This window comes from Neodiprion lecontei, chromosome 5 (assembly GCF_021901455.1).
Source record: "Neodiprion lecontei isolate iyNeoLeco1 chromosome 5, iyNeoLeco1.1, whole genome shotgun sequence".
Lineage (NCBI taxonomy): Eukaryota > Metazoa > Arthropoda > Insecta > Hymenoptera > Diprionidae > Neodiprion > Neodiprion lecontei.
In genome coordinates this window covers 28,962,837-28,985,897 of record NC_060264.1, presented here as the reverse complement: position 1 = coordinate 28,985,897, position 23,061 = coordinate 28,962,837, and the positions used below count along the sequence as shown (strand labels likewise).

Sequence of the window (23,061 nt, the reverse complement as noted above, 5' to 3'; positions counted from 1 at the left end):
GGGTTTATTAACTGCCAATCAGATTATCATAAAACAGGATAATACAGCCGCTGGTGCGTTCCTTGTCAACTATATTGAATGATCATTCAATGATCTTAAGCCAACTTATCTAAGTCTCCATGAGAAACCGTGCTCCGCAACTTCCACGCACTCGTGGAAGCAGGGAGTGGGGAGCGTCAAGGTGGCCCAATGCCGTGCAAACAGCGGTCCCGACGTCTCGGGAACCAACGCTGAAGCAATGACGCTCGCCCAGGGAGACGCGACACCCCCGGCCCAACCGGAGGGTGAAACACGTCTCCCCCGACCGTGTTAAACGGATAAATCTTAAAACTACGCGAGACGAAATAATCGACGCGCGTGTCTAAGGAAAACCTAACGCGTGCTCCGCAACTTCCACGCACTCGTGGAAGCAGGGAGTGGGGAGCGTCAAGGTGGCCCGATGCCGTGCAAACAGCGGTCCCGACGTCTCGGGAACCAACGCTGAAGCAATGACGCTCGCCCAGGGAGACGCGACACCCCCGGCCCAACCGGAGGGTGAAACACGTCTCCCCCGACCGTGTTAAACGGATAAATCTTAAAACTACGCGAGACGAAATAATCGACGCGCGTGTCTAAGGAAAACCTAACGCGTGCTCCGCAACTTCCACGCACTCGTGGAAGCAGGGAGTGGGGAGCGTCAAGGTGGCCCGATGCCGTGCAAACAGCGGTCCCGACGTCTCGGGAACCAACGCTGAAGCAATGACGCTCGCCCAGGGAGACGCGACACCCCCGGCCCAACCGGAGGGTGAAACACGTCTCCCCCGACCGTGTTAAACGGATAAATCTTAAAACTACGCGAGACGAAATAATCGACGCGCGTGTCTAAGGAAAACCTAACGCGTGCTCCGCAACTTCCACGCACTCGTGGAAGCAGGGAGTGGGGAGCGTCAAGGTGGCCCGATGCCGTGCAAACAGCGGTCCCGACGTCTCGGGAACCAACGCTGAAGCAATGACGCTCGCCCAGGGAGACGCGACACCCCCGGCCCAACCGGAGGGTGAAACACGTCTCCCCCGACCGTGTCTAAGGAAAACCTAACGCGTCCTACCTATTCGAGCGCTCGAGACTAACTAACTTGCGCTGCGCCCTCACCGGCCAAGCGAACGTACGTAACTGCCGATTCGAGTATCGGCTCACGAATTTCTGACGTGGGCAATAAGTACGTAATTTGAATTACTCTAACGTTGAACTACTCGTCATGTGGAATAAGAAAGTAAATCTACTGTTGTGACTCTTTAGTCACCTTATACGTGGTAAATAGGTGCAACGTACAAATATAACGAAACTAAAGTATTGCTATGATAAATTTACAAAACTAATATAATAATAATAAAGTGGCGCGAACAGATTGACATACCTGAAAAATAAATATTTCTTAGAATTACGATGTATTCATTTACAGTGGCAGAATATATTGATAATAAATTGTGTTTCATTTCAAAAGTTGTGCATGCAAATTCGTACTAGATTTCGTTCAATTTTGAAGCGAATTAATTTTTTGGTACTCAAAACACAATAATAATAATAATAATAATAATAACAGTAAGATTAATAAAATAAAAAGCTCTGTAGTATAAATAATTTTATGGTGTAAATATAATTATATAGCGCGTAAAAAAACGTACAGTTTAAGGAACCGATAACAAAGTCCATATATATATATATAAAAAAAATAAAAAAAAATTAATTATAATACCGTGGTATATGATAATTGATACAATTATATAGTATATATTATACATATGCCTATAACTATAGAGAATTCTAATGATGTAAGTATTCGAAATGAAAAGTAAAAAATGTTCTAAACTACACAGAAATGAAAAATAATAATTAATATTTAAATTGTATAATGATAATTGCCGTTGGTAAATAAAGTAATAATAATAAAAATTATAATAAATAAAAAGTACATAAAAGGTACATAATATAAATCGGCCACAGCTGACGAGATATTTATACAAATAATGAATCGTTAATTTTATCATACAGAAAAAAAAGCATCTCTTCAGGGGAAATTCTCGTGTAATAAATATTGTATAATGAGGCACAATAAGTGAAAAATCATACAGAAAAATCATTGCATAGTAATATGGCGAAAGATATAAAAGGAAAATATTAAAAACAAATCAACAAATTAAACGAAAATGTAATTAGAAAAAAAGAAGAAGAAAAAGATAATCTAAACAAACAAAAAACAAAATTAAACTGATGTATGAAATTAACCTGTGCATTGTTAATTACGAGTCATTACGACTTGCAATTAATACATAGGTATCTAATAATTCGGACAGATCAATTACAGTGCACTCTCTCAATAGGACCGCGCAGGAAATGCAATGTTTCCGTCATTTCTACGAACATATAAACAAACTTATTCCCAGTTTAACACAAATCTAAAAAATAAAAAAAATTATTCGTAGAAAATCGGTTCCACTCTTGTACAGTTGCGGCCCTATTGAGAGAGTGCACTGTACTGAACAGGCCGAAATAATCGGTTACATACATATTAATAATATTGTTTTATACTTCCGACATAAATTAGTCATCTATATTGGTATAAGCGTTGAATATAGCTAATTAATAAATATTCTATACATACACCTTACTATTATTATACACATTGTACTCGACTAGTGTTGTGAAGTATTGGTTAATTAAACGTCTTATATACCTATCCTACATACCATTGCAATGTAAATTAGAATTATAAGCATCTGTGAATCGGTATGTTTATTGTATTACACTCTTCGTACAACATTATTTCATACCCAGTTATATTAATTGTCAAAAGTAGTGTATTACCATTATTATCAAGTATTAATATAAACTGTGCTGCCATATGTATTATATGCTTGATTATCAAACCTTTTGAAAAAAATTAACGCTGCGTGGTATAAATTTCGAAAATTTTCTCACCAGTTGTCAATAATAAAATACGAAATAACGCAATAAAATAAAATAAACTTATGTTTACTTATACCTATACACAGCATTTACCGGATAACGAGTTTGTTACTTAGGAATCCAGTTTATTTCCATATAGAGAACCGTGCCACTGTATATGATAATCACATTAAACAATGGCTCGTAATATCAGATGTGACATTTTCCCAAACATGTTGTCTCGCCGTGCTGCCATAATATCGAAATTTTCGACGCTAATTGACCTGAACCGCTCGAAACGAATTTTTCCGTAATTTGAACGAAAACGTAAACACAGCAAAAAAATATACGTATTCAAAAAATTCGATGCACATGCGATTGAAATATCATCGAAGTCGCTAATTCGGTAATAATAACATCGCTATTGGTGGATTGATCGAGTAATTAAAAGTCGAACACGGCGAAAAAGCATAAAATATCGTTATTGATTGTTAATTAAAATGGCATTGAATTGGAGTTACCTGTATTTTGAAATATTGTTACGCTACTATGATTATTATTATTATTACCAATATTATGTAGAAATGAATTAGTTTCTATGTAGACGTAGATTTATTACGAATCCATAGATACGATATCCTTTCACTGTGATACAAAGCAGGACTCGTTTTTTCTTCTTTCAAGGGGTTGTACAATCTTTAAACTAATACGACTTGAAAAACAAAATCATTTACTCAACAACAATGTTAAATATTGTCCGATTAATATATTATACTTCATGAGTACGATCGATAATTACAATAACTCATAAAACGAATAAACGATCAACATTCAAAAAAAATTTCACCAATTATAATTAAATTAACCGCATCCCTTGGTACAGTTGGTACATTTAGTATTTCTGTAATTGAATAATTTGTAATATACAAACGTACATTAATAATGTAAACAATAATTCAACGCAATATTAGTTCTGATTATCAATGAACTTCCTCCACTTACACTCACTTTCAAATAACGGATTATATCTATCTTCACATTTTTTAATTGCACAATTCAGATTTAACTTATTACGCCTTCTAATTGCACGCCTCACTATATGCAACCATGTATCATAAATCATTTAAAGTTGATCCATGAATGAACGATTGATAAATGACAAATCACTTCGAATGAAACCGTGATAATTCATTCATAATCCGAGCTTCATTCACAGATTAATTTACACTGCAATTCATAAATATCCCGCAGGATGTCGGTTTGAAAATCCGAAATTCAAATCTCACAAGATTTGAATTGTTTACTGTTTTTTACGCTGATCTATAGATAGAGATCGGTGATTTTTTAGCTTTTAACCACATTTCTTAATTCATCTACTTTAAGGATTTTCAAATGAGGAATAAAAAGAGAGAAATGACATAAAGTAACAAGTAGTTTATTTAATTTTAAATAGCCTATCGGCATTTTTATAATTTGTACAATAGTACCGATTGTTTATTCTTTTATTCTTACAAACAATCATTGCTGTACAGTAACCATTCGGTCAATAGCTGCAGTTTGTGCTGTTTTCCTGTTTCACTATCCTTGCTGAACCACTCTTCCAAAATTCTTTTCTCTTTGTCATCAAGCGTGTCAAGAGGATCCAATGAGGTAACCATCATACTCGGTAAAATCACATCGTGATACAGAAATATCTGGAATAAAATTGAACGGGATCAAGTCATGATATTTATTTAGTGACAATGCAGATTTCTATATACTAATTAGAACCAAAAGCACACGATTGGACAGGCTTATTACTTTGTATAAAAATTGACTTAAAATAAAACGGAATGTATCGATATCTGTTTAATGAGTTAAAATGAATTCAATTCGATTCCACTGATCTCGGCTGGTTCCTTTTTGCAAAGTAAAGCCTCAGTTTGCTCAAATTACGTATCTGCCCGTTTAAGGCCTCGCTGATCCGGCGAATCATATACTATATATTTCGTGACGTCAAAACCCGGGAAATTTCCTTGTCGAATCGTGCGAGAACGGGGGTAGGAATCAGACTATAAATTTTTTTAAACCGTATCTTCAATAAAAGTGTATGTCTGTATCTCAGTCATTGCTAACGTAGATCGCTGATAGTATTTTGACTTGTTGAATATTCATCGCTTCTACGATTTCAGAATTTCTTTCACTTCTGACAGGGAGATAGAGAGACGTATAAAAGCACAGACGTAATCCGGGAACACCCATTCCATCAGTTATCTTTCCGTAAATATGACACGATCCGACAAGGAAATTTTCATGTGACAGAAGCCCGTTCTTGATCCACAAGAAATCTGTTTCGTTGGTCGGATCTAACGAAACTGGCTAATGAAGTCAGCAGCCTTAGTTCAACGTTGAACGTCCAGAAGGGCTGTAAGTGCTTGTGAAGTCACGAAATGGATATTTACAAGCCATGTTAGCGGCGACATAATTTCCGAAAAAATACCGTCCGAAAAATTCATTTGCCACGCACTTTGTTTTGAAATGTATTGTACACTAGACAGGGGCTCGACGATCCAGATGCAACGCTGTATTTTCCAGTGCAGAAAGCTCTCACTGGTTCCTCGAACTGGAATCGTACGCTATTTTTTTGCTGGTCAAGTATGTATGTCTGACCGTCCCAGGCACAGGCGACTATCTCGTCCGTTCCATCGCCAGTAACGTCCAATCGACATAGAGCGAATATTTGGTGATCTACCTGCATCGCCCTGCGGAAGAAACATATCATGGATAAATTAACAAACAAATGGAGTATCGACTAGTTTTCTTTCACAGATTCCACATAAAATTTAATGTCGTAATCAGAGATATAATTTGAGCTCTCAAAATAGAGCGGTACCATCTAGTCTGGCTCACCATAAAATAACTTCGTCTTGTACGAGCATAATTGTGCCGTCTAGAGTGGCCAGAGCATACGGTTTTCCCTTTTTAGCACCAACGGAATTCTGGGAGTTTTTATCATCAGTCTCGCTACGATTGTTGTTATCTTTATTGTTGTCTAGAGACGGCGAGAAGTCCTTCTGCGTTGGAAGAAGAGGCTTTTTATCTGTCCTCATGTCAAACTCACCCAGAACGACGTTACCGCCGATAAAGTTCCCGTCGATCGTGTCGATGCCGGGTGTGCCGTGCCTGGTGTGAAACCTCACAGCTTCGTTGTGCTGGGTGTTAATTTCTCTCCTACGAATGGTATCCACCGCGTCTAAACTCGCCTTCCTCATTTCCGGCTGAGAATAATTCCGCTTAAATTCCAAAGACGAGGCTTTGAAGATGTTCATTCCGAGTTGACTGTCGTCTGAGAAGGTGTTCTGTTTATTAGAAACACTTTTCGCCAGATACTTTGGTACCTCAGTGTCCAACGCAGACACAAATTCCTGCTTTCCAGGCTCTAGGTCACCCAGAATCTCTGTCGAGATATTCGGGTTTCGCATTCTCGATATTCCCAGTGTTTCATAGTCCACGCAACTTGCTGCTACTTCACTGTTTGTCTCCGAGCTGTCAGGATCGTCAAAATTGCAATCTTCAGGGCTGCATTTTATTCTCATAAACGTTCCACCTGGCTGCGCAACTAACAAAGTTGGTGTCCCATCTCCTGTATGCTGCAATTCAGGGAGTAAAAAAGATGTCGTTATGAGTTTGGTGCAAATCAGTGTATTGTATTAGGAAAAAAAAATAAATACCTGTAGAGTTACGGTACCAATTTGATCAGCACATTCCCATTTATTTAGACCAATTAGTCTGCGAGATCCAAGTTCGGCGCTGCTAGACCATCTGTAAGATCGCACGACGCGATCGGTCAGTCCCAGGATCATTTCCACGGCCCCATCTTTGTCTACATCAGCGAGGAGAACTACTTTGGTGTTTGTAGGAATACGTTGAACGTGAACGCACTGCATTTTTCCAGAGGGCTCGTTCGATTCCACATTATTGTCCATTTGATCAGAACCTGATGAGTGCATCATACTGCTCATACCTGTGGCCACGTCCACGCTGGTTGGCCCTGTTGGCACGTTGATTTTAGAGTAAGAAACAGAGCACATGAAAAATCATTGAGTTGGAGTGACAGCAGTATTTATAGTGTTTGGACATACCAGTTGGTACGCCGAACTGATCTCCAAGAGTAGACTCCCTTATTACAGGCAAATGGCCCACCGAGCCCAGCGATGTTGCAGTTGGATTAACCGGTCGAGGACTATAGAAGATGTGGACCCATCCATCTCCACAAATTACTACTAGAGCGTTACGGCCATAGTTAAAAATATCACCCACTGTTAGGCAAGTTATGAGACCAAGACCTGTTATTTTCTGCCACAAGTCTGAACCCTGGAGTCAAATATTCTCTGGTATTCAATCAGATCAACCAAGAAGAAACGATGGTGTTCAATTGGTATCAGGTTGCACACATACTTACGTACTTTAAAAATATATAGCTCCCCTTCTGCAGTTCCAACAACCAATTCGTTATCGCCATCGTTGTCAACATCGCCTAGTGTCATACCATGTCTGAAAATTGTTCCTGGGACGTCCCATTGCAGACGTTTAACAAAGCTTACGGCCCGCATGATGGTGCTCTTTCTTGTACAGTTTCTCGTGTTAAGCAACAGACGATCTCAGGATGTTGAGCGGTAATCTATGCTCTCGTACCTCGGGAATTAAGAACTGCCAACGATTTGGAGGCCAGACAATGCAAGTAGCCTTAGCCGTTACCAAACCTAGTGAGATTGGACCAAAGCTATTTGAGTCCATAGAATGACCTGTGTGATCTCCCTCGACCCAACAGTGACCCTCTGGTACCTACGGATGATGATGTACAAGTTGAAGCACTTCTTGTCCGGACTTATTGATGAAGAATCCATTAGGCTTAATAATTTTATGCCATGTGGATCCTGAAATCTAATCATTCTTAGCTAATGAACTTAAATTTGATAGTGTAATCAACTATAATTATATAAAAAATTAAATGTCGGGCAGTTTAATTCAATTTCCCGGACCTGTACGAAGTCTGTCTTGTATCCGATGGTGCCAATGACGTCGCCAGGTAGTCCGATTACACGCTTTATTAGTTTTTGATTAGGAAACTTAGGTGAGGACAGAGAAATTATTTCGCCTCGTTCGACTTTGAGCCCTCGAACGGCCCAGCGATTCAGATAGACGTAATCGACCTCTTTCAAGTTAGGGTTCAGCGCCGGTTGCATTGAAACACCTTCAACTCGCGCGACATATCCAACAGTGTCTAAAAAGGTTATCCCTATAGGAATTCCTATGAGGATGTTGCGCAGAAAGGGCGGTAGCCCCATGTAACCAATGAATAATAAAGATGAGAGCTTTTCTTGGCTTTAAAATGAAAGAAAATAAAAATATGTGAGAGTTATTCAGATTTGAAATGTGCAACTCTAGCAGGGTAAATTTGTTTACGTTTATTCAATTATACCATTCAAGGGTGGAAACTTACCAATCACTTTGGACAAAGCAATGGGTCGGGTGATCTCTTTAATCTGTAAAGAAAATTGCCAAATATTAAGTAGAACAGCTGAATATATTTCATAGTGGATGATACTTGACAATGGTACGTTGTTAAATAATAAAAAAAGAAAGAATTATCAAATTAAAACCTGTAGACAATGGTTAAGAATACTTAAAGTTAAGTGAGGTTAAATTGGATTACATAAAGATCAACAAAATGTGGCAAAATAAGAAATTCAAATAAAATTCGGCAAATCGCAACGCTTTATACAGACGCTATGCCAGGCATACAGCTATGGTCCATTTTTTGTTCCAATACATTATGTTTGGTATTGTGTAGGTTAGATTCGGGCACCTTAGGCTAGGTTAACCCAAAATCTGTATATTCTATTGTAAGCACTACAGTGGTAATACATAGTCCAGCAAAAAATCAAGGAAATACAATTTGCAGCAAAAAATCAGCACAAATAAAAATTTGCGAATCGCGTAATGCGTACCTAAACATCTAGCAGAATTCGTTAACGTGTCTTTCACTTCTCTTTCATTCATTCGTTGATTCGTCTGCACACGCAGTGCGTAGGTGCAATTGTGGAAATGAATAAAACGCATATGAAATGCATATGAAATGCAGTGCAGGTGCAAACAGTTGTTGCGGAGATTCCCCGCCAACATTGTAACCGTTGCATGTAATTCAATAGTTTTCGTATATTTTAGTTATTCTATCAAGGAACAGACAGGTCTTAATTCTTTTGCAATATCAGAGGCTAGCCGAGAAAAGGCTTAAATTTTTAAAATGTTTCCAGGACCGTACACTTAGTGTACGGTCGAGCAATTGGACCGTATGTTCCGACAGGAGGTGAAATTACCCCGCAAATACGGTCCTGACCGTACGATTGGCAACACTGCAAGGTACCGACCAGTACCGACTCTGACCGACTTCCCCTCAACTGCCACCTGCCACCCGTTCCGGAATAACCGCCATGGTACTTTGCAGACGGTAGCGCCGCCACGTTTTAGGAATTACAGTTTACGGACACTACGGCCAGTATACAGGCAGTATACCGAGTATACCAATATGTCTCTGGGCGTGAGGTGAGTATCCCTTAACGATATTGTTAAAGATCCGTATTTAACTATAGATATGGATATACGAGTGCATTAAATGAGCATGTATTTGAAACAATAAATCCATCTTCCAATTATAAACGTAAAAAAAATTCCCCCAGAAACGTAAAATCGTAGAAGTAATGATTATCGTATCAAGTCACCGTGGAGCCGCTGACGTGTCGCCGCGGGTTCGCGCCGGTGTTATTTGGCTGTTTGTGATAATCGTTTAGTAAATAAATTAAAAAATTTATATACTTTCTAACATTAATTAAAATCGGAGCCGTAGTATCATCATTTTATCGCTGGCTTCACGTGCGTCCAACTTGCACCTCTGACGAACCGGTTCACAAAATTTTCCATCAAATTAGACAACTCATGTAGCTTACGTATAAATTGATATTTGTCTGCCTTGTTGAGAATGAAGATAGTAGTTAATTGAATTGGGATTCATTGTTACTAATTCAGATCCTTGCGAATCCGGTTTCCTTGTTTCTATTCCTTTTCACGCCAAAACAACACACGCAGGTGAACGTGGAATTCCGATGAATTCCGGTGCGTTCGATGCATTAATTACAACATTACCTGATTGTACCTAAGTAAATATTAGCCGTGATAACGACGAAAATATCGCCGTAATTTGACGTCGTAGTTGGATAAATTTTTCCTCCAATTATGAAACCACTGCTATCCTTATTTGAATAAAAAATAAAAAGTAATATATTCACTGTTTATACAAGTAGTGATTGTCGGCCCATGAACATGTATCGGAATGAGGCTCAGTAGCAGCAAAGTGAAATTTTATCGTAATTACTTCACAATAATTTTTGTGGTGTAGTACATCTCTGCATAATTCTCTTATCTTGAAAAGAGAGTTTAGCTTCTACCTGAAATGCATGTTTATACACAAAAAGATATGGATACATTACAGTGTAAACAAAGATTAGTTCTTTTAGATACGGCGAAGTTCAAACGCGAGTTTAATCTTTGCTGATATAAGTTTTCCCTCTGTGTAGCTCATTGCTCTTCGAATCTAATTGGCATCCGTTTAAATAGCAGTTTTTTTCTTTGTTTCAATTTTTATTCAAAAATGTATATTTCATAGTGTGGCTATTCACCAAAATCGTTGACAAAAATGCAAAGAAATAAAAGGCTCAAATATAAAATTTTTTTTTTATTTTCCTTAGATTTGGGCTGTTTCTGGCAGCACTCAGCTGCGTCTACTTGGTCAGCGGAGTTGACAGAAACAATTTTAAAACATGCGAACAAAGCAGTTTTTGTCGGTGAGTATCGATACACTTAAAACAGACAGAAATTAATTACTTGTGGTTGGAAATGATGCAGTTTTAAAATCAGTAAGAATGAAAAAACTACTAGATCGTAAAATTATATAATTTGATTTATAACGAATTATATCAGTTTTGAATTTAACCTCTTGCCACGCCAAAGTTCAAGCCCATTAAATGTATCTATCATATATTCTGTACAACATAGAAGTTATCAATCAACTCATTGGAAATAACTTCACTTCATTCTATTCTGCTACACCTGTTTATAGGCGTTGCCGAAAAGTTGAGCCAGGCAAAACGCCTTACAAGCTACTGAACACGGTCGAAGTTCGAGAGACGGATCTGAGCGGTGAATTATTTAACCAAGATACAGGAGTTGCATACATTCTTCGGTTGACAGGATTGGCAGACAACACATACAGGGTTTGGATAAACGAGAAGAATCCATTACATCCAAGATTCGAGGCGACATTTGCACTCCAGAGTGATCCTGTGCCAAAGAAAATAAAACTCATTGAACAAACAGCAGAGTATATTGTAGTTGGCACTGATCATACCAAGGCTAAGCTCTTTTTCAATCCATTCAGAATTGACTTTTATCGCGGTGAACAACTTGTTCTCTCTGCCAATGCGAGAGGACTCATGCGGTTTGAACACATACGCACTAAACCAGAGCCGTAAGTTCATTTTCATTGACCTACTGACAACGGAAGTTTTAACCAGTGAATGATAGGATTCAACTAATATCGGACCACCATTTATTACAGGAAGCCTGAGGGTGAGGAAGGAGAAAAGCCTGCTGAAACTAATCCCGAATTTCCAGGAGACGGCGCAGACTCTGATCCTGGAGCTTGGGAGGAGAATTTCAAATCACATCACGATTCCAAACCTTACGGGCCAGAGGCTGTGGCACTAGATTTCAGTTTCATAGGGGCTGAAAATGTTTATGGGGTTCCAGAGCATGCTGGATCATTTGCGTTGAAATCCACAAAGAAATCTGATCCTTACAGACTTTATAATTTGGATGTTTTTGAATACGAAATTGACGACTTTATGTCGCTCTATGGTGCCATTCCTGTCGTCTTTGGCCACGGGTAAGTTCCTCGTCTTTAACATCCATAAATAATATTAAATAACTGATAGATATTTTTACAATGTAATTTTGAAATTTATTCGTGATATATACAAAAGTATCCTCAAATGGAGCATTTATGAAGTCTACATTTTAAAATGAACTATAATTAGTAGTTTTACTTCAACAGTAAGGAAAGCGGAACGTCAGGAGTTTACTGGCAGAATGCAGCTGAAACTTGGGTGGATATAACATCCAGCGCTGATAACAACGTCGTTGAGAGTATCGTTAACTTCGTTTCTGGGTCTGCTAAAAAGCCCCAAGTTGACGCTCACTTCATCTCTGAGTCAGGCCTAATCGACGCATTCTTTATGCTAGGACCTAGTCCCTTGGATGCCTTCAGGCAATACACACGTTTAACTGGATCTGCTCCTCTCCCTCAGGTATTGTGAATTCACGATTAATAAACGTCAGATTTCTTTGTAGAAAAAACTCACTAAAACTCATACATATCTATGTGGTGTGATGTTGAATTCTCAATGAAATTTCTTCAATTTCTGACATTCATTCCATTTCAGATGTTTAGCTTAGGGTACCATCAGTGTCGGTGGAATTATAACGACCAGGACGACGTGCGTCAGGTGGCTGAGAATTTTGACAAGTACGACTTACCGATGGATGTAATGTGGCTGGATATCGAGTACACTGATGGCAAGAAGTACTTTACGTGGGATACCCGTAAATTTTCGCAGCCTCTAGAGATGGTCCATAATTTGACAGAAAAGGGTAGAAAACTGGTGGTGATTATTGATCCTCACATCAAGCGAGACCAGAACTACTTTCTCCACAACGACGCTACAAATCTTGGTTACTATGTAAAACACAGAGATGGAAAAGACTACGAGGGATGGTGCTGGCCAGGTGCAACCTCGTACATCGACATGTTCGACCCTAAAGTCAGGCAGTACTACATCGAGCAGTACAATCTAGACAAATTCACGGGAACTACCAACGACGTTTATATTTGGAATGACATGAATGAACCGAGTGTGTTTAATGGACCCGAAGTAACAATGCCGAAGGATTTGATACATTATGAAAATTGGGAGCACAGAGATATTCACAACATTAACGGAATGATGTTCACGTCCGCGACTCACGAGGCTTTATTCCGAAGGTATTATACTTTCTACTTCACGTTGAACATTGTTATTGAGAATATTTGACTAAACTCATTTTTCCAGTCCCAAATTAGACCCGTAAATACAGTTAATTGATAGATATTTGATTCGATAAATATTTTTTTCCAGGTCTGGCGGTTCCCTGCGACCATTCGTATTGACACGATCCTTCTTTGCTGGTTCGCAAAGATACGGTGCCATGTGGACTGGAGATAACACAGGTGAATGGAATCACCTTCGTATCAGCTACCCGATGTGTCTGTCCTTGGCGGTATCCGGTTTCTCTTTTTGCGGTGCAGACATAGGAGGCTTCTTCAAGAACCCGGACAATGAGTTGTTCATAAGGTGGAATCAAGCAGCTGCTTGGCTGCCGTTTATGCGTCAGCATTCTCACATCGAGACCAAGCGTCGTGAGCCTTGGGTTTTCGGTGACAATACTCTTGGAATAGTTCGTGAAACCCTCAAGAGGCGCTACGCCTATTTGCCCTTGTGGTACACATTATTTAGGGAGCATGAAATCAGCGGAATTCCAGTTATCAGGCCGATTTGGGCTCACTACCCAACCGAGTCTGCAGCTTTTACTATCGACGACGAAATCTTGGTTGGCGATTCGCTCCTCGTTCGTCCAGTTCTAGAGCCTGGATTGACAGAAGTTAGCGTCTACTTCCCTGGAGAGGGTAAGATCACTTGGTACAACATTGACACGATGCAGCCGTACAAGCAGCCTGGTGCTGTCAGTGTTCCGGTGACGATGGAGCGAATCCCAGTCTATCAAAGGAGTGGATCAATTGTTCCAAAAAAGAACAGATCCCGCCGAAGTACAGTCGCTATGAAAAACGATCCCTACACGCTGATGGTAATCGCAGATGACGATGGATCCGCTACAGGCACTCTCTACATTGACGATGAATCCAGTTTCGAGTACCGTCATGGAAAATACTTGTACATCAGGTTCACTTTGACTGGTTACAAGCTGACATCCAATTTCATGGATAAACTCGCAACCTATGACACTAAGAGCTGGCTGGAGAGGATAGATATCGCCAATCCACCAAAGAACATCAAATCGGCACAATTGACCTCGAAAAGTGAGTTGGACGTTATAATCCTGAGATATTTGCTGAGCTTTCAGATTTACTTTAATTTTTTATCAAAATATATCGCCTGTACTGGAATATTTTCCAATCATGAATTCAAACTTCTTTTTTCAGCTCTAGGCATAGTCGAGCTGGAGGCCAAATACAATACTCGAAACAATGTTCTAACTGTGCGTAAACCTGGAGTGAATATGGGCGAGGAATGGAGTATAGAGTTGATTCATTAGTTGACAAGTGAAGTCAAAAACTTGATATACCTATATTCTAGTGAACATTTTACATTCGATTTTTCAAATCTCACCTGAGTGACAAACACACACCTGAATAACGTAAGGCAGTAAATAGTAAAGCATAATATCGACATAGTTTAAATAGATGCTACAATGTAAATAGATGTGAACAAATTGATTTACACGTTTCTTTGTTTTCTTATCATCAACAACACGAGAACATATTTCATAAAACACTTTTGTAATACATAAATGCGTTACTACGTATTTACGCAATAAAAAAAAAAAAACAAAAGAAAAATTTAATAACTTAAAGTACGAATGAACATAAAATTTTTATGGCAGTTACCGCGGGATTGTATGGTTTTAAACACTATATAATTTAAATTTACCTATGCAAACTATCTGTGAGCCTGTCACTGCAAGCTTCCTCTGAACCATCGAAAATACAGATGAATGTTGTCAATTTCGAGCAATTATAAAGCAGGTATTTAGATGATGTCATTTTCCTAATAGTGTTGCACGGTGGTCTTTCAAGATTGATGTAAGTTTTGCCAAGCTCAAGGTTTTTGTCAAGCCAGAAAAATACATCAGACAGTTCGCCAATGATTTTCTCATAGGGTGTGAATTCCTTCAAGTTACAAAAGTACATTATTATTAATAAAACCTGGTTTGTGTAGTAGCAACTACTTCAGATATTGGTATTGCGTAACTCCAATTTCTCCATACAAGTACATCGTCTTCCAATTTCGATAAAAAAATTTCCATTCCTGATTGGTATTGATGACAAACTCAAGGCTCGAAAGTTTCTCCAGCCTGCAATTAAATGCAAAGCATCCAAGTCCCATTCATCGTCCCACTCTAGTAGGCTGAAAGTGAAAAAAATGGTTTGTGCAGTTTAACTTTATTATTTTTATTTATAGGAAGTTTTTTTTTCTTTGAATAAAATGTTAATACAAACTCGCTCTTCGCCTCCAGTTTAAAATCTTTTAAATCCGGCGTGTTTTGAACGACCATTTAGAAAAAGATAACAGTTATTATGAGGGAAGTTGGCGTTAAACTCGAATCACTTCTTTCAACCAATTCACTGTATATGGGCTAAAATGCGTGGCTACTGAGAGTTATGAACGCGGAAGAAACGTGGAAGGGGAATCTCTGTTAGAATGCAGTGAGGTGGACTAATTTCAATATTTCGATGTTTGATACTCTATTCCACTCGCGACTCGAAAGTCATATCGAAGATTTTGTACTTCTGGTCTCTTTGCCGCCAAAGTTCCAGAACGTCGTCGAATGTTTCACGGTCATGTCTTCGATAATTCGAGCTGTGAGCGTCGCGTCGATTCGTACTTTCATATCTTGGACATTGAAATTTGCGTTGCAGCTATTTATTCCTTTACATGAACATGGCTGTGAGTTAGAAGAAAAAGTAGGGCTGCTAGCTGCTCCATCTTGAAGGTAAGCAGTTTGCTGCATTTCATTCGAGGGTTAAACTTTTACGCGAAAGCTGGAACAAGCTTTGTCGTAACGTTCGAATTATTCCCTTCGAGAGTCGGATGTATCGAGGTATTTAATACGAAAAATTAACATAGATTCGTATCGTATAAAATACTGAAATCCCACGCTCATCTACACGTATTAATGTGTAAATATCACGACATAGGCACAATGACATAATTACGCTGTTCCGATTCTTCCTTTGTTTTGTTTACCTAACACCTTTCTTGTCTTGTCTCTTTTACACGCGAAAAGCCGAATTTTCAGCTATATTTCCAAACACTACTTCCTTACGAAGCCTGTTGAATTTCGCTGCGATATCATGCGTGAAACGATTCATAGTGCAGTAATCAACAAAGTAAAATAATACACGGCAGCATATGGTCAATGAATCAGTCTTTTAACAAAATTTTCAGATCATTGTTTTTTGGACATTTGAGCAGTGTAAGTGACGATTTGATCGCACGAGGTAACAACAAAACGATGAGATGGAAGAATCAGCTGCTGATTGGAGCCTGAAGGTCACCGCGATGCAACCGAGTGCACAAAACAGTGAAGCGGGCTGACAGCCTGCAGACGTCAAGGCGATCGGTAAGTTTCGCAATGAATTTCTTTTTAATACTCCGGTAATTTTCTATGTATCAGTGTGATAATACCGTTTCAACAGGTGAACAAAAACTTCTATCATTAGTTTCCTTTATTAAACACATAAACGACAGCTGAGGAATACCGCTGTTACACATAATGACATATGAATAATAACATGTTAAACGTTTACTAAATACAATGATAACACCGGTCAACAAAAAAATTTTTTCTCTTTGGGTTTGTGTTCTCATGCTCAGATTCTCATTCTAAACATTAAAAAACACTTGAATTTTCATTTTCAGTTTGTAAAGTTTGCTTTTGTCTGATTTACGTCGATAAGTACGTTGTGAAGATTTTTATTCATTTTACGAGCAATAGATGGTAGCACTTTGATTATCCCGATTGCAAATTGCATATTATAATTATTTATCACAATTCTTGAATAAAAAAGACTTTGATGTTCCGTAAAAACTTTTCTGGTCGTAATTTAAAATACAATTACAAAAAAAATATAAAAATCAGTCATTTTTCTTGAAAATTCAAAAAATTGATGTCGTTTCTACGAAAGCAAACTTTGATCAGAAAAATAATTTTCTCCCTTATTTTTAACGTAGGAGAAACCAAAATTTCACAAACAGAAACCAAACCCAAAAATCGTGTTGACCGGTGTAATAATACGGATAATCATTGCGTCGAAACATAACGTTTTTACTTTTATTTTCATTTACAGAAACCAAGTCTTATCACATTTACTCATCTTGATTGTAGGTGTGAAATTTTAGAATCTTTTTTTCTGTAACTAAAACTTCACAATGATTATCCAAAGATCTGCGCGTAGTAGGCGTACTTTTACATCGTAACGGATCTGGTCAATTTATGTGGAAATTTGAGCGGTGACAAGTCTTCATAAACGATATTTTGCGGATAAGGGCCAGCAACTACTTGAAATTGCAATTTCGGCCGGTTAAACAGAATTTTCGATCTGCAAAATGAAAGGAGAAATATGTGAAACGAAAGTGTAGATTGTTCGAATTTTTGCGTGATTTGGAACACAATATTTCAATTTACCTTTGCAAAGTATGCGTAAGTTCGTTACTATATTCTTTGTGTACGCCGTCGAAAACACAGAAAAATATTGCCAACTTTGGGCAGCAATAAAGCAGATGTTCGATAGAGGATGTCATTACACACAGCGTATCGCTTGGTGGTTCCTCAGATTTGACACTAACTTTCCTGAGTTCTGGATTTCTTCCAAGCCAGAAAAACACTTTGGATACCTTTCCCACGTTTATTTCGTGAAATGTGAATTCTCTCAGATTTTGAAGGTGCATCACCATGTACGAGAGCTCAGTTGTGTAGCAGCAGTCATTCGTTGTGCTCATATTGTATAACTCCAATTTCTCTAAATGCGTACATTTTCTCCCAATTTGTACGAGAAACCATCCATCCTTTATTGGTATCGACGACAAACATAGGGCTCTGAGATTTCGCCAACCTGAGATCAGGTGCAGCGAATCTAGGTCCCATATTTCATGATAATGACGTGTACTGAAAGCCGAGAAAATTGTCACTAAGTTTACGGTCATCTTTTCTAACAGTAGAAGATTTACATTTCAATAAAAAATTTGAAACAAACCATATAAACTCTCGTTTAGCCTCTAGTCTAAACTCTCGCAAATTTGGCGTATTTCCTACAAGCATTTTGAAACATGAATCTAGATTTGTATTCATCAGATCACCAACTTTCTCGGTAGATGCATTACGTTGTTTCAGATGCCTCTGAGGATGTACATTTGGCTTAGTAACTGCTGCAATTGTGAAAATATAATCCATTATATCCATTGAAGGTTGATTATTAATTCTTCATGAGTGATTCAAGAATTTGATTGGGTTGATAAATTAGACGTAATAGTAACATATTTCAAAAGCCAGTTTCATTTGGAAAAACACCATTGGCACTTGATGTATCATCATGTCTAATTGGTAATCAAACAGTAACAGCTTAATTGATAAACTTACATTCTCTTTTTATCAGGTTACAAAGCACAAGTTCTGTCAGGTTTGGAAAAGCACCTGCGACTAAATGTATGTCACATTCTGGTGTTATAGGATGGTACATATTGAGATAAGATATTTGCTGTTTGGCTTCATGTATCATCCCCTGAAATATTTTAGATGCACAGCGTGTTGCAAAGAAACTGAATAATTTATATGCTCCTTCACTTTTTCACCCTCTTTTTTTTAGCAGGAAAAGATAACAGTTATTAAAAGGGATGTTGATTGTGTTTTCACATGAATGGTGTGACTAACTACATGTCATAACTGTGGCAATAGAGACGAAACACATTGATGGCATTGATTTGGGATGTATATTGCACATATAACTAAATTTCAAAATTCGAAATAATCGGAAAACCTACGGATTTGTTTAAATTTATATAATGTGACTTCATCTCGTCAATCTTCAATAGACACGGTGCCTTCATTGCTTCTCCTGATAAACAACAGTAACCATTTGGAGCATCTTCAAAGTTTTTTACAAGCAAGGTCTTCAGCAGTATGTGTGAAGTCATAAGCCAGATTCTACGAGGCTCAGAATTTATTGATTTGTCGATGATCAGGACATTCTTTTCTGTAAAGATGATAAATTTATTCAGTTTTTTTCACACCTCAACGACGTGATTAAGAATTATAATTGTAAAATTTCAACATACCAAAGTAGAAGCCATCAACCCGATCATATGGGCCCATATAAAAATCTGTCCATAGTCTAGGTTCGGGGATAAAACATTCCACGATCTTTAATACCTCCGCTGATTTATATCCGCAATACTCGACAATCTTAAGATGTGGTAGAGGAATAAGATGTAAGTTTTGAATACCTTTGTAGTCATATACTGGCAGAGATAATTGGAATAAATGCAACTCTATGAGTTCCAGGCATAGTTGCAAACAGGTAACAACTTCGACTGAGAAATTAGAGTTATCAAAGATTATTGATAAATATCGAAGCCTGCTAAATGGTTGGTACAAAAATTTTGCAGCAGTGGTTTCCTCATAATGTACTGCTCCTAACTGCCTTGGCCAGTCGAACGATAACCGTTGGAGGTGGGTCAATGGTTGCAAAAATGTGCCCACGTCTTGAATATCTCTGAACTTTATTCCTTGTATGTTAATTTCGACGAGGTTTAATGCTGACTTTATGTAAGTCTTCAATAGGTTACTCAGTACAACTGTAACACAGTTGCTAATGTTAAGTTTGCGTATGTGTTTCTTTCTTTGCCTACTAAAACAAGAGTAGATGTCCAAGGCAGAAGTCAGGTATCCATTTGGCGAAAAGTCCAGATCCCTATTAGCGTGTGAAAAACTGTAGTCCTCAACACTTTGACCAATTTCATATAATGAGAATTTAATGACAAACTGGAGATATACGTTTGTGATTTTTCTTTTCTTTCCATCACAACAGTTTCTAGAATCTAATTCGCTAAGTGCAGAATCGTCAGTTCGTTTTTCGTTAATTCGTTAATTAAATTATGCACAGCGTGTACTAACCTCAGCAATTTTGTTTCTTTAAAGACAATTCTGTAGAATTGCCGGCAAGAGTAACCAAGGCTCACACGTTCTCGAGCATTTAAATATAGAATTATGTGCACCCAAATTTCATATGGAATACGGGACACAATGCCGCCGATGTTGTTACTGAAACGTATTAGGTTATTCAAAACATTATCGTTCGTAATCACATACATAACTATTTGTACTGTTTAATAAATTAGCCCTTACTTTTGGCTCATTTCGTCATTAAGCTCGAATTACTTCTTTCACCAAGGATCTCAACCATTTCACTGAATACGGACTAAAAACTGTTGTTGTTGAGAGTTGCGAAGATACAAAGAAACGTGGAAGGGGAATCCCTGTTATGGCGGTTAAGAAAACATGGTCCAATGTCAAACATTTCGAATTTCGAAACTTAATTCCAGTCGCTAGTTGAAAATCGTATCAAAGATTTGGTACTTCCGGTTCGCTTGCCGCCAGTTCAGAACGCCGTCGACTATTTGACTGTGATGTACAGAGAACGTCGAGGCGATCGGTCAACTTCGTAATGAATTTGTTTGCGAACACTCCGCTAGTTGTTTAATGGATCAATAGGTGAACAAAAACTTCTATTATTATTAGTTTCCTTTATTAACCATATAAAGAACGCCGCTGTTACACGTAATAACATATGAATAATAATATGTTAAGCGTCTACTAAATACAATGATAATAATAGGGATAATTATTGCGTGAAAACATGTTTTTACTTTTATTTTCATTTAAAGAAATCAAAGTCTTATCACATTTGCTTATCTTGATTTTTAGTGTGAAATTTTAGAATCTTTTTTTCTGTAACTAAAACTTCACAATGATTATCCAAAGATCTATGCGTAGTAGGGGTACTTTTACATCGTAACAGATTTAGTCAATAATGTCAATATAATTTATGTAGAAATTTGAGCGGTGAGAAGTCTTCGTACACAATATTTATCAAATCCTTATCAGTAATAACTTAAAACTAGAAATTCAGTCGGTTTAACAGAATTTTTGATCTGCAAAACGAGAGGAGATACATGTGAAACGAAAGTGTAACTAATTCACATTTTTGCGTGACTTGGAACACAATTTTTCAATTTACTTTTGCAAAGTGTATGTAAGCTCGTCATTGTATGCTTGGTTTACGCCGTCGAAAACACAGAAAAATACTGCCGACTTTGAGCAGTGATGAAGCAGATTTTCATCAGATTTAACACTAACTTTCCTGATTTCTGGATTTGTATTAAGCCCGAAAAATACTTTGGATACCTTTCCAACGTTTTTCTCGTGAAATGTGAATTCTCTCAGATTCCGTAGGTACATCATCAAATACTCCGATATTTGAGTCCCCATTTCGATTAGTCAAAACCGCGCCTTGCACAAGTATTGCTAACGAACTTTGAATATTGCCGATGCACACGCTTATATTAGACGGGTATCGGTGCAATACGTAGTAACGATGCAGTTTGCAGTAGTTTGTTGCCATCACCTCGTGAGGAAAAAGTTTTCGTGAATCGCGACTCTCAAATCCACTCTCGATGTTTTCTAACTAGAAGAGTAATCTATGTTCGCGATCATAAGACGAAAATATTTGTCATCAGCGCTCATTCGAACTCTTTGCGATAACTTCATGTAGCCGTTGATGCAGGGAAGTGAAGCTGTTATTTTTCAGGCGCATGCGTGATTGCTTTACCTATTCCTCTTTTTATTTATACAAAATACCACGGTGAGACTTAACATTCTTTCGATTAATTGGGATATCGAGAAATCAGAAAATATAGTTGGATCAACCACGTGTATAAAATGGTAGACCGTACTGTATATAATCAGTGCGACGTACGAGGTATACGTAATTTCTACTACGAGCTGTTAGTAGGGAAAACGGTAAACACGATTCGAGGCGGGAATCGACAATTTAAAAACAGTTACTCAGTGAACACAAATAAATAAATCATTCGCGGTAAAATTTAAAAATAGAATATTTCCATGACACAAGAAAAATTTAAGGATATTTCCTGACCACTGGACAACACTATAAGAATAGTTTTTGTGTATTTATATTTCGATTTAATTGATACGCGATAGTTGATTATTGATTGCCTATTTACCTAAGTCTAAAAACAAGTTAATTTTCAATGACATTCTACTGTAAGCACGAGTAGAATCGCTGCATTTTTTGCACTCTATGGATGATGTGGCATGCTCATGTCGCAGGGGAAGTTCACAAGCCGGGCGTCCTCAGTTATGACGTCTTCTTTCATCATCCATTCAGAATCATCCATTATCAGATCCATAGTCCAAACAACTTGGAATTGGAAATCGCGCTTTCCAGGTTTGCACTTGAAACTGCAATATAATGACAGACGGTGAAATGAGTTTCAAAAACATGTCACAGACATTGATTGTTAAGCCCTGATTAAAATAGGATCGTATAAATATAGATCGTTATCCGCTATAGAGAGTCGTACTTCATTTTCGTTAGGACTCCAAACTTCAGGGACATTTCTATATACAGTTTGCAAGCACACGTTGTAATTACCTTCTCAACATGGTCGACAGCTTTACAGAATCGGCTTCGGATATTTCGTCAATTATACATTGGAATGTAGTTAATTTTGAACAAGTTTGAAGCAGGTGTTCGATAGAGGGTATTAAATTATTCGTGGTGGTATTTTCGCCATCACTTATCACGTCAACTTTCCTGAGTTGCACATTGTTGGCGAGTGATACGAAAATTTGAGATACTTCGCCAATGTTGTCCTGATGAATTCTAAATTCTCTCAGGTTTTTGAGGTCAGCAATCATTTGACACAGTTCATCGATGTAGCAGCAAACATCCCCGGGACCGAGATCGTACAAGTCTAATATCTCCAAATGCTTGCATGCCCTTCCGATTTCAGTGAGAAAAATACCGTCCTCGATTGGTACCGATGACAAACGTAAGGTTCTAAGATTTGTCCAACCTGAGATTAGGTGCAGAGCGTTCAAGTCCCACATTTCTTCATATTCGATCGTGC

General features: G+C 38.0%; 5 protein-coding genes and 2 long non-coding RNA genes across 12 annotated transcripts in view; 2 read left to right on the top strand and 5 right to left on the bottom strand.

Annotated features, from left to right (window-relative positions):
* Window positions 1-4,342: 4,342 nt before the first annotated feature.
* On the bottom strand, window positions 4,343-9,196 carry LOC107218201 (KICSTOR complex protein ITFG2). 2 transcript variants are annotated; one of them, XM_015655999.2, is made up of 8 exons: window positions 8,914-9,196; window positions 8,406-8,448; window positions 7,369-7,747; window positions 7,045-7,276; window positions 6,634-6,953; window positions 5,813-6,552; window positions 5,430-5,664; window positions 4,343-4,617 (listed from the first exon to the last, which is right to left on the bottom strand). In XM_015655999.2, the coding sequence occupies exons 3-8, from the start codon at window positions 7,513-7,515 to the stop codon at window positions 4,432-4,434; spliced, it is 1,860 nt and encodes a 619-aa protein (XP_015511485.1). In that variant the 5' UTR covers window positions 7,516-7,747; window positions 8,406-8,448; window positions 8,914-9,196; the 3' UTR covers window positions 4,343-4,431. The 2 variants fall into 2 exon arrangements, with proteins under 2 accessions (XP_015511485.1, XP_046596077.1); XM_046740121.1 differs by lacking the exons at window positions 8,406-8,448; window positions 8,914-9,196 and having other exon boundaries at window positions 7,365-7,502.
* Window positions 7,547-8,250, bottom strand: LOC107218202 (mitochondrial inner membrane protease subunit 2). The gene is made up of 2 exons (XM_015656000.2): window positions 7,945-8,250; window positions 7,547-7,747 (listed from the first exon to the last, which is right to left on the bottom strand). Exons 1-2 carry the CDS (start codon window positions 8,248-8,250, stop codon window positions 7,547-7,549), a joined length of 507 nt encoding a protein of 168 aa, XP_015511486.2.
* Window positions 9,197-9,400: 204 nt separating the features above from the next.
* On the top strand, window positions 9,401-14,571 carry LOC107218197 (neutral alpha-glucosidase AB). The gene is made up of 8 exons (XM_015655993.2): window positions 9,401-9,508; window positions 10,708-10,803; window positions 11,079-11,486; window positions 11,577-11,903; window positions 12,072-12,324; window positions 12,460-13,058; window positions 13,192-14,150; window positions 14,274-14,571. Exons 1-8 carry the CDS (start codon window positions 9,492-9,494, stop codon window positions 14,384-14,386), a joined length of 2,772 nt encoding a protein of 923 aa, XP_015511479.1. The 5' UTR covers window positions 9,401-9,491; the 3' UTR covers window positions 14,387-14,571.
* On the bottom strand, window positions 14,460-15,529 carry LOC124294532. The gene is made up of 2 exons (XR_006904416.1): window positions 15,351-15,529; window positions 14,460-15,258 (listed from the first exon to the last, which is right to left on the bottom strand). It is a non-coding gene; the product is annotated as an uncharacterized LOC124294532 (long non-coding RNA).
* Window positions 15,530-15,679: 150 nt separating this feature from the next.
* Window positions 15,680-23,061, top strand: part of LOC124294534 — a 26,076-nt gene continuing 18,694 nt past the window's right edge. Inside the window, exons 1-2 of the long non-coding RNA XR_006904418.1 lie at window positions 15,680-15,844; window positions 16,300-16,474. This is a non-coding gene — a long non-coding RNA (uncharacterized LOC124294534). The remainder of the gene's footprint in view (window positions 15,845-16,299; window positions 16,475-23,061) is intronic.
* On the bottom strand, window positions 16,566-20,468 carry LOC107218205. 2 transcript variants are annotated; one of them, XM_015656003.2, is made up of 8 exons: window positions 20,255-20,468; window positions 20,024-20,170; window positions 19,186-19,820; window positions 18,892-19,103; window positions 18,491-18,632; window positions 18,108-18,279; window positions 17,540-18,019; window positions 16,566-17,453 (listed from the first exon to the last, which is right to left on the bottom strand). In XM_015656003.2, the coding sequence occupies exons 1-8, from the start codon at window positions 20,263-20,265 to the stop codon at window positions 17,321-17,323; spliced, it is 1,932 nt and encodes a 643-aa protein (XP_015511489.1). In that variant the 5' UTR covers window positions 20,266-20,468; the 3' UTR covers window positions 16,566-17,320. The 2 variants fall into 2 exon arrangements, with proteins under 2 accessions (XP_015511489.1, XP_015511491.1); XM_015656005.2 differs by having other exon boundaries at window positions 19,354-19,820.
* The window catches only part of LOC107218174, a 5,829-nt gene continuing 3,424 nt past the window's right edge, over window positions 20,657-23,061 (bottom strand). For all 4 annotated transcript variants that reach the window (XM_046740116.1, XM_046740119.1, XM_046740118.1 and 1 more), the window contains 2 exons: window positions 22,584-23,060; window positions 20,657-22,390 (listed from right to left, as the gene is read on the bottom strand). In XM_046740116.1, coding sequence (XP_046596072.1) covers window positions 22,228-22,390; window positions 22,584-23,060 — 640 coding nt within the window. In that variant the 3' untranslated portion in view covers window positions 20,657-22,227. The remainder of the gene's footprint in view (window positions 22,391-22,583; window position 23,061) is intronic.